At 53.9% G+C, this 18,587-nt stretch overlaps 1 protein-coding gene across 1 annotated transcript; it reads right to left on the bottom strand.

Annotated features, from left to right (window-relative positions):
• Positions 1 to 14,079: 14,079 nt before the first annotated feature.
• Positions 14,080 to 15,642, bottom strand: GSC (goosecoid homeobox). Its single transcript, XM_021679675.1, has 3 exons — positions 15,282 to 15,642; positions 14,577 to 14,836; positions 14,080 to 14,235 (listed from the first exon to the last, which is right to left on the bottom strand). Exons 1-3 carry the CDS (start codon positions 15,640 to 15,642, stop codon positions 14,080 to 14,082), a joined length of 777 nt encoding a protein of 258 aa, XP_021535350.1.
• Positions 15,643 to 18,587: the final 2,945 nt, after the last annotated feature.

Here is an 18,587-nt window from a genome sequence, read left to right as displayed (position 1 = left end):
TTGGAAGCCCTTGGCTCGGCTCAGCCTGGAAACCGTTGCTATGTGTGGGGAAGGTTTTTCCCCCAAGCACTGAATGTAATCGCAGGCTGGGAGAAGGCTGTGCGTGCTTTGGGATCCAAAGCTGGTTTGGGGATGATTGCAAAGAGGACAACAGTCTATCTGGCCAGGACTGTAACCTTCCAAAGAGAGACGGAGAAGTTGTGGCATGGGGGAAAAAAGCAGGCCTTTGGGGAACAAAAGGGAGGGTGGCAGGTGCCCAAGTCGGGTGTCGAAGGTTCTCCCCTGAGCAGAGAGGGGTAAGAAATGATGGGAGGAGGGGTCAGACAGAGGCCGTTTCACGGTGTCTTCGCAGTGTCTCTCCTACAGTACCTGGTTGGGAGATCCCCCCTCTCGGAGCCCCCAGCTCCTCATCAATCAAATGCAACAAATAATTGTCCCAGCTTAGAGGGGGAGGGCGAAGTGAGGCCCGGATATACGGTGTGGTGTGTAAATGTCCCTGGATTGCATTCAGTGCTCAATAGCAGTGGTTCTTAGGGGCAGTGGTACCCAGTAGACGCCCACAAAGATCTCAATGACGTGTCTATACGTGGCAGAAGCTCCGATGGGCAGTGGTGATTAATAAAACTGGAAACAATCACGTATGACTTCAGAAATCCAACATCGGGTAAGCCCGATCTATCAAAATGTTGCTTCTGCTGGCAAAGCTAATCAAAGGGGGTGTGACAGACTGGATTGCGCCCCCCTCCGAAATTCATTTGTTGAAGCCCTAACCCCCATCTTTGCAGAAGGGGCCTTTAAGGAGGTAACTGAGGTTAAATGAGGTCACGAGGGTGGGACCCTGATCTGTTAGGATTGGGGTCCTTATAGGCAGAGGAAGAGACAGCAGGAGTGACTACACACAGAGGCAGGGCCCTGGGAAGGCAAGGAGAGGAGGCAGCTGTCTGCAGGCCACGAAGCCAGACCTCCCAGTGCCCTGATCTTGGACTTCCAGCCTCCAGAAGCGTGAGAAGATAAACGTCTGTCCCTTAAGCCACCCGCTCCATGATATTTTGTTTTGGCACCCCAAGCTGGCTAATACAGCGGGTCTTCAGTCCCATCTGTCCTTTGCTGCCACCAGAGTCATCTTCCTGGCACTTGTGGCCTGCCCTGTGGGTGCCACAGGGTGGCCCTGGGGCCTCAGATCATCATAGGTATGCGTAGGTCACCCTCAGCATGACCAGGTGGCGAGCACCCAAGGGAGAGGTCTGCTGCAGACCTTCTTAGAACGAGGAGCACATAAGAGAAGCGTTTCATCCTCTGCTGAGAAATGGGTTCACAGCAATCCCTCCTTTCCCTCCTTCCTGGAGTGGGCCCCGTGGTGGGCCCCCAAAAGATGTGTCCACATCCCAACCCCGGGAACTTCTGAATGTGACCATATATGGGACAAGGGTCTTTGCAGATGTAATTAAGGATCTCGAGATCCTCTTGGATTTAGGGTGGGCTGTAAATGCCATCTAAGTGTCCTTATCAGAGAAAAGCAGGAGGACATCTGACACAGAGACGCCAGGGAGCCAGCCACCAACAGTGCAGAGATGGGCGTGACGCAGCCAGGAGCCCAGGACGCCTGTGGCCCTTGGAAGCTGGCAGAGGCGAGCAACAGAACCTCCCCGAGAGCCTTCGGAGGGAGCGTCTCCCTGCCAGCACCTCGACTTCAGACTTCTGGCCCCGAGAACCGTGAGAGAATGCATCTCTCCTGGGTTAAGCCACCAGGGTGTGGTAACGGATACGCCTCCCCATCCCCTGCTTCAGCCCCTAAGCTTAGCTTAACGGACAGGCAAGATCATGTCATGACACAAAGTTCCTGATGACAGTAGTTCTGGTGGTTTCCTGAGGACTTGCTCCGTGTAGACCCTGGGGTAAGAAGATTCCATGTTCTCATTCTGGGTGAAGAAAAGGAAGCTCAGGGAGGTTAGGGGATGGGCCCAAGGTAACAAAGCCTACATCTGACCTTGAATTGAGGTCATCAGGGTGGGGCCTTGCTCTGATAGGTTAGTGCCAGAATGAGGACCAAGTCTGTCCAACTCCAAAGCCAGTGGGATGCTGAATGTCCAGGTAACAGCAACAAACACTCTGTAAACCCCAGCCTGTGGCACAACGACTACAAATAGTGTCGAAATCACAAACCCCAGCAGAGCCAAGGAATCGGTAGTTCTTTGGGGTTGGCAGCAATCGGATTTGATCTCCTGCAACATTCTGGGGTCTGGGCAGGATCGTCACCATGCCCTTAGGCCCCCTGGTAACCTAGGAAGACCCAAACACCTGGTCACATCGCATGAGCCCAATCATTCAGCAAAAATCCAAATTCGGTAGCATTTGCAGCACTCCGGTCTGTCTGCTGTTGACCCTGCTGTCCACCCTGCCTGCAGCGGGGTTCAGAGGAAAGACAGGCAGCTGTGCACAGACAGCAACCCCCCCCCGCCCTCCCCCCCCGGCACACACACATAGCAGGGCCTGGGAAGGACAACCACAAGCTGGTGGTGAAAGGCACTTACTCACTCATTCATTCTACAGATCTCTCCTAGGTCCTAAAATCAGAAGCAAGAACTACATAACTGGTCTGAGCACTCTTTAATCCCCACCATCTAACACCCTGCCTGATACAGAGTAGAGGCTTAGTAAACGCCCTCTGAGCTGAGCTAAGTTGACAAAAGGGGAAAATGAAGCCCAGCGAGGCGGGAGTCTTCGCCAGGCTCAACCCCAGAACTAGAAGGCAGAGCCTCTGAATCAGGCCAGTGAGCAGCTCTGCAGGACTGATGGGATTTCAGGAGCCAGCACTGTGGGGAGAAGAGGCATCCTGGACAGGGGGAACCACATGGACAGATGCCCAGAGGTGGGAAAAGGTGAGCTGTGCCTGGGGGCGGGACCAGCCCAGCCCGCCTGGGCACTGGCCTTCCTTCTTCTCCTCTCCTGGAGGCCACACACTCAGCTCTGGGAGCTGCAAAGGGCTGTAGATGTTTTTCCTGTAAATGTCATCCTATAATGTTTCCAGAAGGAAAATCATGTTAATTGCCTAAGTTCAAAGGAGTCCTCGGTTCTCCTTGCTGCCTTCTCGCAGATCCTCAGATGAAATGGAATGTGGAAACACTGATGCTGCGGGGCTGGAAAGAGCAAGCCATGGTCCCCGTAATTAAGTGCCATCACAGACAATGGTAGCGTGAGTCAGGTTTAGGGGACAGCATTCCAAGGCAAAGCAGGTGTATTCATTTCTTTGGGCTGCTACGAGATATTACTGCAAGCTGGGTACCTCCAGGGGCTCCCAGGGAGACCCCTTCCTTGACTTCTTCCAGCTCCACATGGCTACAGGTGTTCCTTGGCCTGTGACAGCATCGCCCCAACCTGCCTCTGGGTTCCAAGGTCTTCCTGGTGGGTCTCCTCTCCTTCTTCTTCTTTTTTTTTTTAAGATTTTGTTTATTTATTAGAGAGACAGAGAGATCATGAGCAGGGGGGAGCGGTAGAAGGAAAAGCAGACTCCCCGCTGAGCAGGGAGCCTGACGCGGGACTTGATCCAGGACCCTGAGATCATGACCTGAGCCGAAGGCAGACACTTAACCAGCTGAGCCAGCCAGGCGCCCCTCCTCTCTTTCTTCTTGTAAGAACACTAGTCATTGGACTTAACGCCCACCCCAAATCCAGGATGATTTCGTCCTGAGACCTTTAACTTAATTATATCTACAAAGACCCTTTTTCCAAATAACAGCACATTCAGAGGTTCCCAGGGTTAGGACAGGGACATATCTTTTGGGGAACACAGTTTCCACTCCAGGAAAAGAAGAAAAAGGTCCAGTGCCTGTGGAGGCCCCACACTTTCCTTGAAGGGCACAAATTCAATGTTCCACGGATGCTTCTCTGTGGCCCGTGTTCCAAGGGAGCCACCTAACCCATGGCAGAGGCCTTCTGTCTCTGGCCAGGCCAGTGACCGGGTCAGATACTTCCATCATTCTAAGAGGCAAGATGGATGTGGGAGAGATCGAACAATAGAGGGGAAAGACATCAGAGCTGACAGGGACCCCGCCGGGTACAAGGTAAAGTCCTCATGCAACCAGGGACTTTGACCGACACCTGATCATGGGACCCATCACACAGTGTCCACACTCATTAAATCAGGTGAACCTCTCAACAACCCTGTCAGGTGACCACTTGCCCCAGTGAGAAGCTACGTGCAAAATCACTCAGACTGCGAAGGTCCTGCCAACACTCACTGACTTCAGTATCAAAACTGACCTGGGTCTGATCCCTGGGGTGAAGCAGCTTAGAAATAAATCTACGCCATGGAGTTAACAGAACTCCTCCCAGGCTGGCCTTTTGCCAGAGGTTTTGAATGAAGTTGATCTCTCCTGGTATGGAAGGGGTGAGATTCTATGCCAATGCATGGACATTGGTACAGAGGTTGGGGGAGGGTGGTAGCCACAGGTATTTGGGACAAATCTGCCCTCTGAAGCCTTAGACTCTCGTGGTCACTGGCAAACACAAAGCCTGATTTATTTCAGGAGGGGACCATCGTGACAGTATGAGTCTGTATGAAGTCCAAGCACATCCAAGGGTCTTCACAAACTCTTAGAATGCACAAGCGATCAGGCCAAAGTCTCTGAGGAATGCACAAGCGATCAGGCCAAAGTCTCTGAGGCCTACGAAAGGCCGGAGTGGTCCAAGAAGGCTGCCTGGAGGAAGGGGCATGTGGAGGATTTGGTTACCAGGAGGGGCATGAGTTTGAGCCTCACTTCATGCGGAAACCAACATGCTGCCACATCCAGAAAGAGCAGCTACACTCCCGCAAGTAGACAGAGCCAGATATAAATGGAAAGTTCCAGGGCCGGAGACTTCTGCTCTTCCACTCTTCTCTTCACGACTGCGTGATCTTAGGAAAGCGGCTTGATGACTTTGATCCAGTTCCTCCTCTGTAAAATGGGAAGAACAGACCCCACCCTGCCCGCATCCCATGGTTGCCATAGACACAAAGAATTAAGAACCATGAAGGATGTTCTGTAAGATGCCGCCTGCGTGCCTGGGACAGTTCCCATGGGGTAGGATCGGTGCCTGGAGGGGGGACTTGGAGCATTGGGGAGGTGGTGGAGATGAGGCAGCCTTGATGTGTCAGCTGCCCAAAAATTGCAGCATCTGGAAAATTCACTTTGATGAACTCAGCTACCCGCCACAAATCACTGTATTTTAAAATCCCTTCCAAAACAAAACAAAAAACCCCTTCTCTGCAGAAGGCTCCAAGTGAGATGTTTTTCTCTCCTCTGATAGAAGATGGAGAGGATGCTGAGCAGATGCTGACGGGACACGGCCCCCGCGGGGCCACAAAGGCCCGTGGCCGGCAGTGGCCATGAATCATTCACATGTCAGTGTGACCCTGGCCATCTCTTTGGCTATCTTCCGACATCTGGGAGGGCAGGGACCCCTATTCTGCCGGTTGGTTTTTTAAAAATAGTGACCTGAGTACTGCACGTGGCCGACTAGATACCCCCCAGGCTGCTCCCCTCATGGCCCTCCAACCTCTGCCCTCCAAGCCAAAGCCTCCCTCGGTGGGTTCGCCTCCACCCTGCCCTCCCACCTCCGCGCCATCCCTCAAGCTGCTCCCTCTTCCTCAAGGCTCTCTCCCTCTTCCTCCACCCATCACCATGTGCCTCAAAGCATGTGGCTCCCATGATCCACTCTCAGAAGCTTCTAGGACCCCGCCTCTGCCCAACCACAGCACGTCATGGGCCCCAGTCCTCCCCCGCACCGAGCATTTAGTACTGGATGAGGCACATGGCTGGAGGGGCGCTGCTGTTCATGTTTGCAGCCCAAACGCTGCAGGGGCCGGCCTGGCACTCAGCAGGGGTGTGGCAAGTGTTGGAGGAATGCAGGGAGTGTCGGCCTCCTCGCTGATCTGATGAGGTGGTCTCCTTGCTGCCACCATACTTGCCTGTCTTGGTGCTTCGGCTCCACCTGGCCAAATCCTAACCCCCCTGCAACTCCCGCTTCCTTCAGGAAGCCTTCTGGGGTTGCGGTTGTCTTCTCTCTTGATCTCCAAGTCAAAGCCACATAATTTAGCACTTCCTGACATCCTGTTTTCCATTGTTCTAAAATTGTTTCTTGCACATCACTGAGAAAGCAGCAACCCGGCATCAGGCACCATATTGGGTTCTGCCAGACCCACCTTATATCCTACCCTCTGGCCCCCAGCCCCATCACAGGGACCTAACGCTGCACTAAAAGCAGAGAAGGAAATGAAGCATTGGGCAAACAGGTATAAATCCTCACTCCACCCCTTATTAGCCACAGTTTCCATTTTTGGTTTAAACTCTCAACTTTAGACCAGGGGTCAGCAAAGTTATTCTGTGGAAGACCAAACAGCAGGTATTTTCAGTTTTTGCGGGCCCTACAGCTTCTACTGCAACTACTCAACTCTGCCTTTCCAGGGGAAAGCAACCACAGACAAGACAGAAATGAACCAGGCACAGCTGTGTTCCAATAAAACTTTATTGACAAAACAGGAAGTGGGCCACATTGGCCCATGGGCTGCAGTCTGCCCATCCCTGCTCTGGAGGATTACTTGAGGTAACATTTAACCCCCTCGCCACACAGACCTCAGACCATGCTGCAAAATATCCCAACTCCTGCCCCAGCCCCTAACACTCTTTTCTCCTGGTTTTCGTCTTGGTACTTAGCACTGTCTGCAATTACGGCCTTTTTGGTGAGTGACTATCTCCTCCAATAGAACGCAAACTCTAAGGTTCTCTCTCCAGCACCTGGAACAGTACTGAGCAGAGACTGGGCACCCTTTTAGTATCTGTGGGCTGAATGGAGGCCATCATTATTACTACCATTTCACTGAAGGTCTTGAATAAATATATTGTTCGATCATACGCTCATGAGTATTGTTACTGTGTTAATATATTTCTGTAATTAACCACGGGCATTTGCAAAGCCCCAGGTAATTTTCATGTGTTGCCGGAAATGATATGCCTCCCATTTTGGAAATGAGGGGGCTGAAGCATAAAGACGACATTTCCTGCTGGTGACCAGGCAGAGATTCAAACCCAGACTCCTGGCGGGTCCTTATTAAGGAAGTCCCGCAGGGCACAAAGAGAAGTGCACTTAAGAGTCTAAGATCCAACCTTACTTGAACAGACATGTCATCTCACCTTCTGCTAATAGGGCAGATAGGATGGATTCATCACAGATGACAGCCATCAGAACAGTGCAGGCCGGACACAGGAAAAAACCTGTGTAAGTAACCACTATTATGTAACCAGATGACCGTCGCCACCTCCACCCTGCCTCCTAAGGCTTAGAAGGGATTAGATAAGGACATGGCCAGGAAAAGGATTATGAAACTTGCCAATCCCCAAACTAACATAAGATCCATTTTTTTTTTTTAACAACACCCACTGGAAGTTGCAAAAAAAACTCCCTTCTTTAAAAAAAAAAAAAAAAAGAAGAAGAAACTACACATCTTCTATAAATTCAAAACTAAACCATAAAGACCTACAATCTTTTGAGAGTTTTAATGACAGTCCAGAAAAGGGTTAAGTTTTCAGCTGCTCACATTCGTATCGGAGACCAGTTAGGACACAGGCCCAAAATGAAGCAAAACCAAGGGGGTTTCACCACGCTGAGGACAAAGGGACGGGGGTCTCCATTTTCACTCACATGCCTTGGGAGTCTGAGAGCAAAAGCAGACACGGATCAGAAGAAACAGAACGGAACCCCAAAGCAGAGGAAGCATCCCCACTCACTCCTGGCGTCCTGCACCAGCCCAGGGGGGACCCCCTCTTTGAAGGTTCTGAGCATGGCAGGAATCACGCAGGCTGGGGTGATGTTTAGGACAGTGGGGGACATCCACCAGCACACACAACTTTCCATCCCTGCCCACTTCAGTAGAAAGCGATTCACTCAGTTTCAGATTTAAATATTTATTCCTCAAATACAAAACAATGTCGAACATGCGCATCCCCTGATGTCCCAGCCATCTGGCCCCAGAGTCGGAACATCTTCAGATGAAACAACCAGCTGGGATTCCGACTTCACAGAGTTCTGAGTCTCCCTCGAAGAGGGGGGACTTTCCAAACGCTTTGGGCCTCCCTGTTTCTCGGAGAAGGGCAGTTTTCTTTTCCTGGTCCCAGAGTTAGCACTTTTGAGGATTTTCAAAGGAGGATTAGCCATACTCCATCTGGAAAGAAGTGTCTCTAGGCCTTTGCTGGGCGATGTCAATAATTTGCTTGGGACACGATTAAAGTGGACACAGTCACGATGAGGCCGCTGGTGGTGAGTCAGACGGCGGTGGCCCCCGAGGCTGGCCTGCATGCAGGTACCCGGCTGGCGCAGGCCAGCCCCAGCCACAAGCCCACCCTCTCTGGAGGGACGGCCTTGCCAGGAGGTCAGTTCTCCGGCAGCCCTGTGGCCACGTGCGGGGCGGCCACCTGGGACACTGCACCTGGGGTAACACCATCTTTCTCACTGCAGGCTGCTGGACATCACGGGTTTGCTTTCCTTTGAAAAATTCTTACTTTTAAGATATTTCTGTCTCCGCCCCATCCTCCCTCCCCGCCCCCCCACCAACAACAAAAAATTTTTTTTAAACAAGTTACCATGTGTTAGTTCTGAGCACTGGGAGCATGGCAATAGCCAGGAAAGGAGCTCAGCCTCGCTCAGCCCGACAAAGAGAATCTGTCTCCTTAACCTGCTGTTGCTGGCATTTTCTGTGGTCGGGAGCCTCCCTGATGCAACAGGGTTGGAGCATTTCCAGGGCTCGGCATTCTACGACTGGCAGATCAGGAAGGAAAGGCTATGGACACTTTTGAACTCTGTCCATCACAGCTAAAATTATCTCACTAATGATAGCTTCTATAAAATCAGCTCAGGTTAAGGGAGGGCGGGCAAACGCTCGGCGAGACTGAACCCGGTCGCTTGCTTCTGGTCGGCGGACTCCAGAGGACCTCGGAATTAGGAAAACAGAAGGTACGAGTGGAACAAATCCCAGGGGAGAGAGGAGGGTTTGGGAGAGGGATTCTTAAGATCTCTCTTCACTGATGCTTCCCAGGGCTGGACACCTGAGAACAAATGACGGCCACTAGAATCCAAAAATTACAGACCCACTTAAAAATACCGTAACATGCTGTAATTCATCCTGTTTGTCCCGTGGGTCATTTGGACTGCAAAAGACTGCCTTTCCGCACCCCACCCCCAGATTTAAAACCAAGCCAGAGGTCTTCTGCGTTGCTACATGGCTCCAGGGATAGGCATCGGGGACACACCATGTCTCCCCAACAAGCGCAAAGCCCCTGCAACCCGAAGACCCAGCTGGCTCCATCTCTTCTAGAACTTTCAAGGAGCTCTGCACTGGCTGCCGCATTTTGTTTTCATTTTACTTTTGAGAAAAACTCCAAGGTCATTTCATAAAACTTGGAATCCAAACCCACACCAAATTCTCTCCTTTGCTCTTCATCCCCTCGTCCTAAACCTCTTAGGGAGAATACAACCTATTACGCCTTATCAGATGCTTCCTTGGCTTAAATCCACGGTGGTCACATTTAATGTCATTACAGTCTGTGTCCTGTGGTCATGCATAAACTGCTACACCAGCAACAATTAAAAACAAGGGGCATTCCTCAATTCCTAATTCCAACCTATGTATGCAGGGCATTATCCAGCCAATTTGAAGGTGCTTTTCAAAGCACATAATAATAAATGTGTCAGACACTCTGCTGGGTTCTTGAGATTCTTCTTCTAATCCTCAACCAGAGCCCACTGTGCAGATGAGGAAGGAACCTCTTCCGGGTCACTTGATGAGCACGTGGCCCCATCCAGATGCACGCTGGTACCAGCCACCCAGCCAACCACTTGCCACACCACCATCGCCCTGCCCTCCCCAGGCTGGAATTCCGTCTTCCTGAAGGTGGAGGTTTGCATTTGCAGTTTGCCACGAACAAGGTAAAGTGAATTTGTGGGACCCGACTGGGGATCTCTGGGTGGGAGTCTTGGTGCCTGAACAATTTTACTTGAGTCACTTAAAACCCCATATGAGTCACAAAGAGCACCCTGTGACCCCCTACCTCCCAGCCTCCGGCTGCCCGACCCCCCCCACACACACACACATACACACACAGAGAAATGAAAGAGGAATCTACCAGCTTCGATCTCACACATACCCATTAAAATATCGTCCTTCATACGAGGCCTTAAGACATGAGCTCAAGTTCAAAAGTCTGGAAAAGGGAACTTGATTCAAGAACTGTCATTGAAACATACACCCCAGGAGTGTGGTTTAGAAAGCAATTGTTTGCAGGCCCGTGGCCCACCTCACACACGCACAGCTCACCGCAACAATGGTGAGAACATACCCGCTACGCAGCAATATCCCGAACCCGAGAATCCCGGCTCTTCCCCCCACACCCTCCATTCTCTGTCCTTGTCAGCTGCCTGCAGCCAGGGCCCTCCTTGGCCCAGGTGACCTGTGGCAGCTGGAAGCCATTACCTCATACCTTGCTACCACCCCAAGACGCGTGTGGGAGAGTCTGCTCAGGTCTGGGGTTTCCAAGACCTGCTGTGCCATTTACTATGCATTCCGGGCAAGGCAGTTTAGTCTGTCTGAGTCTCTACTTCCCATCTGCAAAATGGGCTGCCATTCTCCCCTCCAGAGGGCCAGAGATGTACGTGGAAGGGCTTTGTGGTGGAAAGCGCTAAGACTCCTGTGAGGGGCTCTAATTGTCGTTATTCTTCTTTGCCAGAATCTTTCTGGCACTTTTGGGCACATTAATTCCTATGTCCCCCAGGGGCAAGAGCATTCACTCCTGCGATCACTTGCTGTCGGGGAACTTTATACACAGCTGCATCACCACCGGGAAGAACGCTCTCAGTTCCATGAGGCAGCCTGATTTATGGAAATTTTAAGAGCCTTGTGTCCCTTGAAGATGACAATTCTCGTTTTGGCCCCTTGTGTTAACTTTGTGCCTCAGTTTGCTCGACTGTCCAATGGGGAGAACACCTTCATTTGGGGGGCAAGGTGTTGTATAGGCTACAGGCCTTCCAGGCAGTCGCTTGCCTTATGCCTTGACCCTTTCAACATGCATACACACCACTTTCCAATGCTGCGATCCAAATTCTCAAAGACAATGACAAACCCTGAAGACAGCTCTTAAAGGCCAAGTGCCTTCTGCTCCATGACACTATCTGTCCCTCCCTGACTCCAGTGGCCAGGCTAAGACAAAAGTCTGAGCCCCACAGCTGACTGCGGAATGCAAAAGGTGGGTTAACTATATATAATTAGACCATCCTGACATTTCCCTCTTCGTTCCAGACGTTTATTATGTTTGTTTCCAGTGAGCTGGGCCTATGCTCATGCACCGTGGGAAGGACAGGGAAGGACCTTCGTCTTGCCAGCTTGCATCTGCCTGGGGCCAAGCTGGGAGGAGACCCCTGGCTCTTCCCCGTCCCCCCCTTTCATACCCCATTTGTCCTGGCTTTTCACCAGGTGCTCCTGGGGGAAGAATGTCTGAGAACCTACTCCTCCTCCTGCAATCCCGCTCCCCCTGCCACCTGATTGGACACCTCTCCAGATCAGACAAATGCAGATCATTTTTTAAAATGGAAGATCCCTGTTTATAGGGAGTCCAAGGGCAAGTCATGGACAGAGAGACACAGGAGTTTATAACAGAGTTCTGGAACATCAGATGTCTCAGGGTGGAATGATGCTGCCCACTTATGTCCTATGTTAGAATGTTCTAGACTGGAGGGAGGATAAAAGTCGGAGCTCTTCCTGGCCGCCCCCTGCAGGCTCACCCCTCTCCAGTGGGACAGAGGACAGCACCTAGGAACAGCAATGGAGGAAGGGGGGCGTAAGGCAGGCAAGACTTTCTCACCATGGAAGTTTGAGGTCTAAGGAAGAGATGTTGCAAGATTCATTAGAAATTAGTGTAACGGCCTCGAACTATTTCTCACCAGAACTGGTATTAGTGGAAACATTCCCAATTATGGTATAAGACTTACTTGGGCAAAGATGCCCAAAGATGATTATTTTCTAAAGCTGAACGCTCTTAAAAGATTTAACTTTTCTGAAACCTTAATTTTCTCATCTGTAAAAATGGCGGCAACTCCCCCATTTCAGAGTTTCTTGAAAGGTAAAATGAGAATGGACATAAACCTCGAAGTGCTGGGTCTGATACAATATAAATCATAATAGTATTTTTTAAAAAAAACATGTAGCCATGTTGAAGGATTTCCCCCCATACCAGCTGCTATTCTATAGGAGTTCCGTGCCTTTCCTGCCCATGCCAGCCCTGGGAAGGAGGTATTACGGTTGTGCCCATTTTACAGTCCCAGAAGGTGCAAAGCCAATGGGTTCAGAAATTTGCTCAAGGTCACGCATGAGCCAAGGTGACCTTGACCCTCTAGGTACCTGGCCTCCAAACAGCTGTCTCCTGCTTCCATCTGGGGGATACTCCTTATTAAAAAGGTGGTAACTGGGAGTCACTCCATATTTCTTAAGTGTCCCTTTACCCACTCCAGGAGTCGCTTTTACCTTTTAAACATGAAAACGCTGTGGGGAAAAAAATACCGCCTCTTGTAAAAAGCTCTCCTTTCTGCATGTGCTGTGTTCCACAGGCGGGATGCACAGACCTCCCCTGGAGGGTCCTTACACCAAATACCCCAGGCAGCCGAAAAGGTAGAGCAGCTCATTGCTCCCTGGGGAGCACACACATCCGCCACCCCGGGCAGCTCTCTGAGCCTTAGCTTCCTTATCTATAAAATGGATTTATTTTAAAATCAATAAAGTCGAAGCATTAAAAACCATTCCTGTTGGCATTTGGTCTCCACCCACCCAACCCCTGGCCAGTGGTCCAGGAAACCATACAATATGCATGCCCTCGTCTTCATCCCTGTCCCAAGCGCTCAGCTCAGTCGTTACCAGCACTGGGAAGCTTCTCAAGCTTCTGATGAGCCAACCAGCTGCGCTCCAGCGGGTTGCCTCCTCCCGCCCCATCTAGTGCACAGGGGAGATGGGGGGGTGGGGGTGGGTAGAAAGCCAAGGGCATCAGCACTCCCACCTCAAGGTGCCTCGGAGGCCACCCGACGCTCTAATACCCAACTGGCCGACAGAACTCAGGGTGCAGATCTGGCCACCCCAAATGTCTGGGCTAAAGCACCATGGGCCCAGCCCAGCGGAGATCCCTAGTGGGCCCCTGGGCGCAGCTTAAGAGCCTCCAGGCAGGACAGGCGCTGCTCCCGGCAGGGTTGTGGAACAGTAGGGCAGCCCAGAGCAGCCATGAAAGATCCAAAAAAGTATTGGGAGAGAGGCATGCCCACCACCTAATTCCCCCCTAGGAGTCCCAGCCTTAGATCTGGGGATTTCGTGGGAACGGGGATGGCTGAGCCAGTTCTGGAGAGGCTCCCAAGATCGCCCAGCTCCGTGGTGGATCCTGCTTTTCCGCTACTGCTTCCCAGCCGCTGGCAAGGAGGAAAAAAGTCCTGGTTCTCCCCAGGGCAAGGGGGAACAGGAACCCCATGCTGTCCCCTCTCTTGGGCAATGCTATGCGTGCCGGCAGCCCGGCAAAGCCCCTCTCCCCCTCTCTCCCTGAAGCCCTGGAGACGAAGTGGATTTTAAAGCAGGACACCCGTCCTGTGACGATTCATGCCCAGAGTTTCTTTTCCTCTTCCTTTTTTCCGGGACAGATCAGAGCTGCCCGATTTTTCTTTCGAAGCTACAAGACTAAGTAGATTTCTTTACGGGGCCTCAAATGGGGGTGGGGGAGGTTGGTAGGAAATACAGAATGTGGCCCGTCTACATCGCCATCACTTTATTGTATTGTCACCGTTAACTTAACTATAAATACTACGGCGGGGAGCGAGGCGCCGGCCGCCTCGGACTTCGGGGCTGCGAGCCCCGGCGCGACCCCGACCCCAGGCGCCGGCCCTCCCGGCTCTGTACACTATTTACAGCTCCTCGTTCCTCTTTCTCGACCCCCTCCCGCAAGGCAGCGCGTGTGCAAGAAAGTAGCATCGTCTGTCTGTGCAAGTCCTTCGAGTTAGGCAAGAGCCACAGCCGGCCCGCGGCCGTCAGCTGTCCGAGTCCAAATCGCTTTTACCTTCCTCTTCCCTCTTCTCGGGCGACGCCTTGGACGACGTCTTGTTCCACTTCTCGGCGTTTTCCGACTCCTCCGACGAGGACCGCTTCTGCCGCCTCCATTTGGCACGGCGGTTTTTAAACCAGACCTGTTGCGCAACGGAGGACAGAACAACAGTTAAGATCAAAGGCGCGCTCCCCCCACCCCGGCGGCCCCGGCACCCCGGGGGAGCCCTCGGCGGCCGCGGGTGACGCTGCCGTGGGCTCGGAAGCCGGGGACCCCGCACGCACGCCCACAAAAGGACGGGAGACTCGGTCCCGCTTCCGCATTTCCCTGCAACTTCCTGGGCCTAGGGCGCCCTCCGGCAGCCTCCGGGCCGCCGCAGGATGTCGGTCAAGTTCAGGGAGACCCGAGCCGAGCCCGGCTGCAGAGCCGAGCTAACCCGGCGGGGGCCCGATCTCGCCGGCAAGGCCCGGCAGGCGCGCCCACCTCCACTTTCTCCTCGCGGAGGTGCACCTTCCGGGCCAGCTGCTCGCGGGTGCCCACGTCTGGGTACTTGGTCTCCTGGAAGAGGTTCTCCAGCGCTTCCAGCTGCTCGTCGGTGAAGATGGTGCGGTGCCGCCGCTTCCGCCGGCAGTGCAGCTGGTTGAGAAGTTGCAGCTCGGTGCGCGACAGCGTGCCCACGTTCATGTAGGGCAGCATCTGGTGCGGGACCGGGGACACCAGCACCGAGCCGGGGCCCTCGTAGCCTGCGACAGAGGACGCACGGTCGGCCGGCTCCCCTGCCACTGCGCACACCGCCCGCCCGCGCGCCGCGACCCGCTCCCCCTAGAAAATCCTTTGCAACGGGGCGCTGGGAATGGGGGGCGCGCGGAAATCGGAAATGCAGGGCAATGGGGGAAGCGTGCTAGAGCGTCCACCCGCACACTCTCAGGGCCAGTTAGAGAATCCCAAAAGCCTCGTCTCCCCACGCAGCCACTAAGTTACAGTTTCCTCTAACTCTCGCCTTAAGTTTGCAGCAAGTGTACAAAACCCCCGTGCCGGATCGACCAAGAAAAAAGAGGCGTGGGGGGAGAGGGGGGAGAAGGTTCGTGTGTGCAAGGAGAAAAGTTAGTGCAAAAAAATGGAAAAAGCCAGCGCCAGCTCCAGGGACCGAGGACCGCGGCAAGAAGGCCGGCGCGGGCGCGACCCTACCTGGGGGCGTCGGGACGCAGGAGCACTGCTGGGCGCCCAGCGGCGGCACGGCCCCGCAGCAGGCCGGGCCCACGGGCGCCGCCTGCACGTGCAGCTGCCCGTAGAAGTAGTTGTTGTAGCCGAGGCGGGAGCCGCCGACCGCGGCCGGGAGGCCCGCGCCGCCGGGGGCCACGGGGCGCGGATAGAAGGCGCCATAGTCCGAGGAGGCGCCGCCGCCGCCGCCGCCGCCGTAGAGCGAGTCCCCGTGCAGGGCCGGGAAGACGACGGGAGCCGCGGCGCTGGGCGCCACGGGCAGCACCGAGTCTTTGCAGCGCGGCCGGGCGGCCAGGATGTTGTCGATGCTGAACATGCTGGCGGGCATCCCCGAGCCCCGCGCCGGGACCGGGGGGCGGCGGGGAGGCGCCGGGGAAAAAGCCTCAAAAGTTGGGGGGGGTCCACTCTCCTCCAGCGGCCGACCAAACCGAAAGAGAGCGCGGGCCAGCGCGCAGCCCCGCGCCCCTCCCCGCCCCCTGCGTCCGCTCTCCCTCCTCCCGCCCTCCACTCGTAGCAGCGTTCGCCGAACTCAACCCGCGGGTAGGACGGAGTTTAGACCAGCTGAACCTCTTGTTGGTTTTATACTGAGTCGACGTCATCCTGGATTTAGTTCCTGGTAATATGCAGATGACAAACAGAACCAGATTTGGCCCTTTCTGTTCCTTTGGGTGGGGGGACTTTAGGGAAGGGGGAGGGGAGAGGTGCCAAGGGGAGGGGGTTGCGGGGGCCAGAAAAGGGATTGTGGATTGCAAATTAATGAAATTAACCTAATCTTTCCCATTCAGCGGCCCCGCCGCGGGCCGGCCGAGCTGGGCGGGCGTCCTAATTGCTCCGGTTAATCTCATTAATTCCATTGTGCGGCGCAGTTAACAACTCCCTCCGCCCGACCTCTCCGCCCCCACCCTTTTTTCTCAGATTGGGTCCTATTATTGGGTGCGATTTCCTCTGCGAGAAACTCCAATTCATTGTGGCCAGTTTTACTTTGGGGCTACTTTTTGCCCCATTTCGGAACTTGTTTTGTCTTAGAAAATGCGAGGGGCTGCGTCCTCTCTCAAGCAAGATTAAAAACTCCGCTCTTCTTCCGGACCCCCAAGACCTCACCGTCAAATTTCACCTCTTTTTTTTTTTTTTTTAATTTCGAGGTTCTCTCCCGAGTGGAACAGAGTAATCCCACCCCCAACCCTTTTGTTTTTGCAAAGGCCAAAATTTGTAAAGGCGAAATGGACGAAAGAGGTGCGTTGTGGTTCTTAAAACATGTGTCTATTTTTTCGCAGTCACTTTGGGTCTGACAACTACCATAGGAATCCGTAGGCCCTTACACAGCAGAGACCAAATTAAAATTCGCCAGCAAGAGTAGCGCGCACAAGCGATGCTTCCAGCTGCTCCCTGCGTGGGTGTCGGTAGGTTTTATGCTTTATCTTTCGCTTTTTAAAAAAATATTCTTGGAAATGGGGTGTGTTCTCTCCCATCCTATTTTTGCTTTCAATCCAAAATCCAGAAACGGGGCTTTGGGGATTCCCCACCCCTTTTCCCAACAGTTGAGTCGCATTCTCCCCATCCGTCTCGCCAGCCCCCTGACTGGGACAGGCCCCCTAGCTGTCCTTCACCCGACAGGCCCGGGCTGGGCTCCCCGGCCCCGGCGGCCTGGCCAAAGCCGGGCTCTGCTCGCCGCAGGCGGCCGCCGTTGATTCGCGGGATCCTCGGCGCCGCACTGCCTGTCCGCCCGAGCTGCCTGCCGGAGGCGCATCCAGCCCGCGACCGTGCGCAGGCGGCAGAGCGCCCTTCGAGAAGGTAGGCGACGGTGCGCGCGGAACGAAAGCAGCCCCCGAGGTCCTTGCGGGCCCGGCGCAAGCCCCAGCCTTGCAGAGATGTCCTTTCTCGGCCCTTCGCGCAGGCACCTCCAGCCACTCCAGGGGAAGGGGTAGGGCCGCGCCCCGGCGAGACGGCCCGAGGGCCGGGTTGGGGGGCAACTCGGGTTTGCCGAAGGAGGGCCGCCTTTAACTCAACGCCCATTTCTCCCTGTTGCTCTCGAGCTAATGAACAGGGATCCCCGCAGGGTTGTCTGATGTCGCTTCAGCAAGACCTCTCTGTGGGCTGCCTCCTCCCGGGCGGTAGGGCAAAGGGGAAAGGGCACTTGTCAATTGCTGTTCCCGGGTCAGAGGAGTCGTGGCGCGGCGGTTAGGTCCGGCCGGGGCGCAGAACTCGGGCGGTGCGCGGGAGCGGCGGGGGAGAAGCTAGGCGGCGTGCTTTTCCTAGGCCTCCCTTCGTGGACCTCTGCACCCTCAGGCCCACCCGCTCGGGGCCCAAGAGCCTTGCTTTTTTGAATGCTGAGCAGACTAAAAAGTTGTTGTAGGGGGAGATTAGGGCAAGACCGGGATGGGTCTCAGTTTGGGGAGGCAATCGATTTTTTTTTTAACACTAGAAACCGCTCCCAGGGGACGGAGTGTGACCGTCCCCTTCAGAGAGGTCAGGTCTACGGAAAGAAGTGCAGCGCTTTCCCTTTGCTACTAACTAGGGATAGAGGCATTTTTTTCCACTCCGGGAGACTTAAAAATCACCGGTTTCCGGGCACACATTTCCCCGCCAACCTTTCCTGGGTCTGATTCTGCAGGGCAACTGATGGAAGACAACTAGGGGCTGCGATTCCCGTAGTGAGTTGGCCGAGTTTGCGTTCGGGGCTGGGCGCTCTGGGCAGCGCGTGTGTGAGCTGAGCCGGGCGGAGGCAGAAAACCGAGGCCGATTCCTCGTCCATTTCTGTGAAGGTGCTCAGACCAGCAAGGCGCCAAGACGTCAGCCAGATTTCTAAAAAGAGCGCTTTCTAGGTTTTAAATAAGACAGCCTCCGCCACACACATGTCCTGCCTCCTTCCACTTGGTACGTTGTTCTTCTTAATAATCAGATTTAGCAAACCCCTAGACTTCGCCCCTTGCTTTTCTGCAGTGCGCTCGCGGTACCATCCGATTCCTGGAAGGAAGAGCACTGTACAGGGAGTCTGAGCGTCAGAGTTCTCGACCCAACGTTGCCACCTTACAAATTATCCCTCCTCTCTAGGTCTCGGTTTTTTGTCTTTTTGTTTTTGTTTTGTTTGAGTTTTTTTTTAGTTGATGGAACCAACGCCAACACTCATTGGGTCCCTTACAACCGTAAGAATTAATGAGGATAGAGAATTGTCGCCCGTTCGCCAAGGAGACTGGGGGTAGACTTTGGGGCATTTTTCTAGTTCTTTTCATTGGGGCAAAGGAGCTTGCTATCCCCACCCCCTCCCAGGGCAGG

This window comes from Neomonachus schauinslandi, chromosome 9 (genome assembly GCF_002201575.2).
Source record: "Neomonachus schauinslandi chromosome 9, ASM220157v2, whole genome shotgun sequence".
Taxonomy (NCBI): domain Eukaryota; kingdom Metazoa; phylum Chordata; class Mammalia; order Carnivora; family Phocidae; genus Neomonachus; species Neomonachus schauinslandi.
The sequence above is the reverse complement of the archived record's forward strand: the minus strand, read 5'-3'. Positions and strand labels throughout refer to the sequence as shown.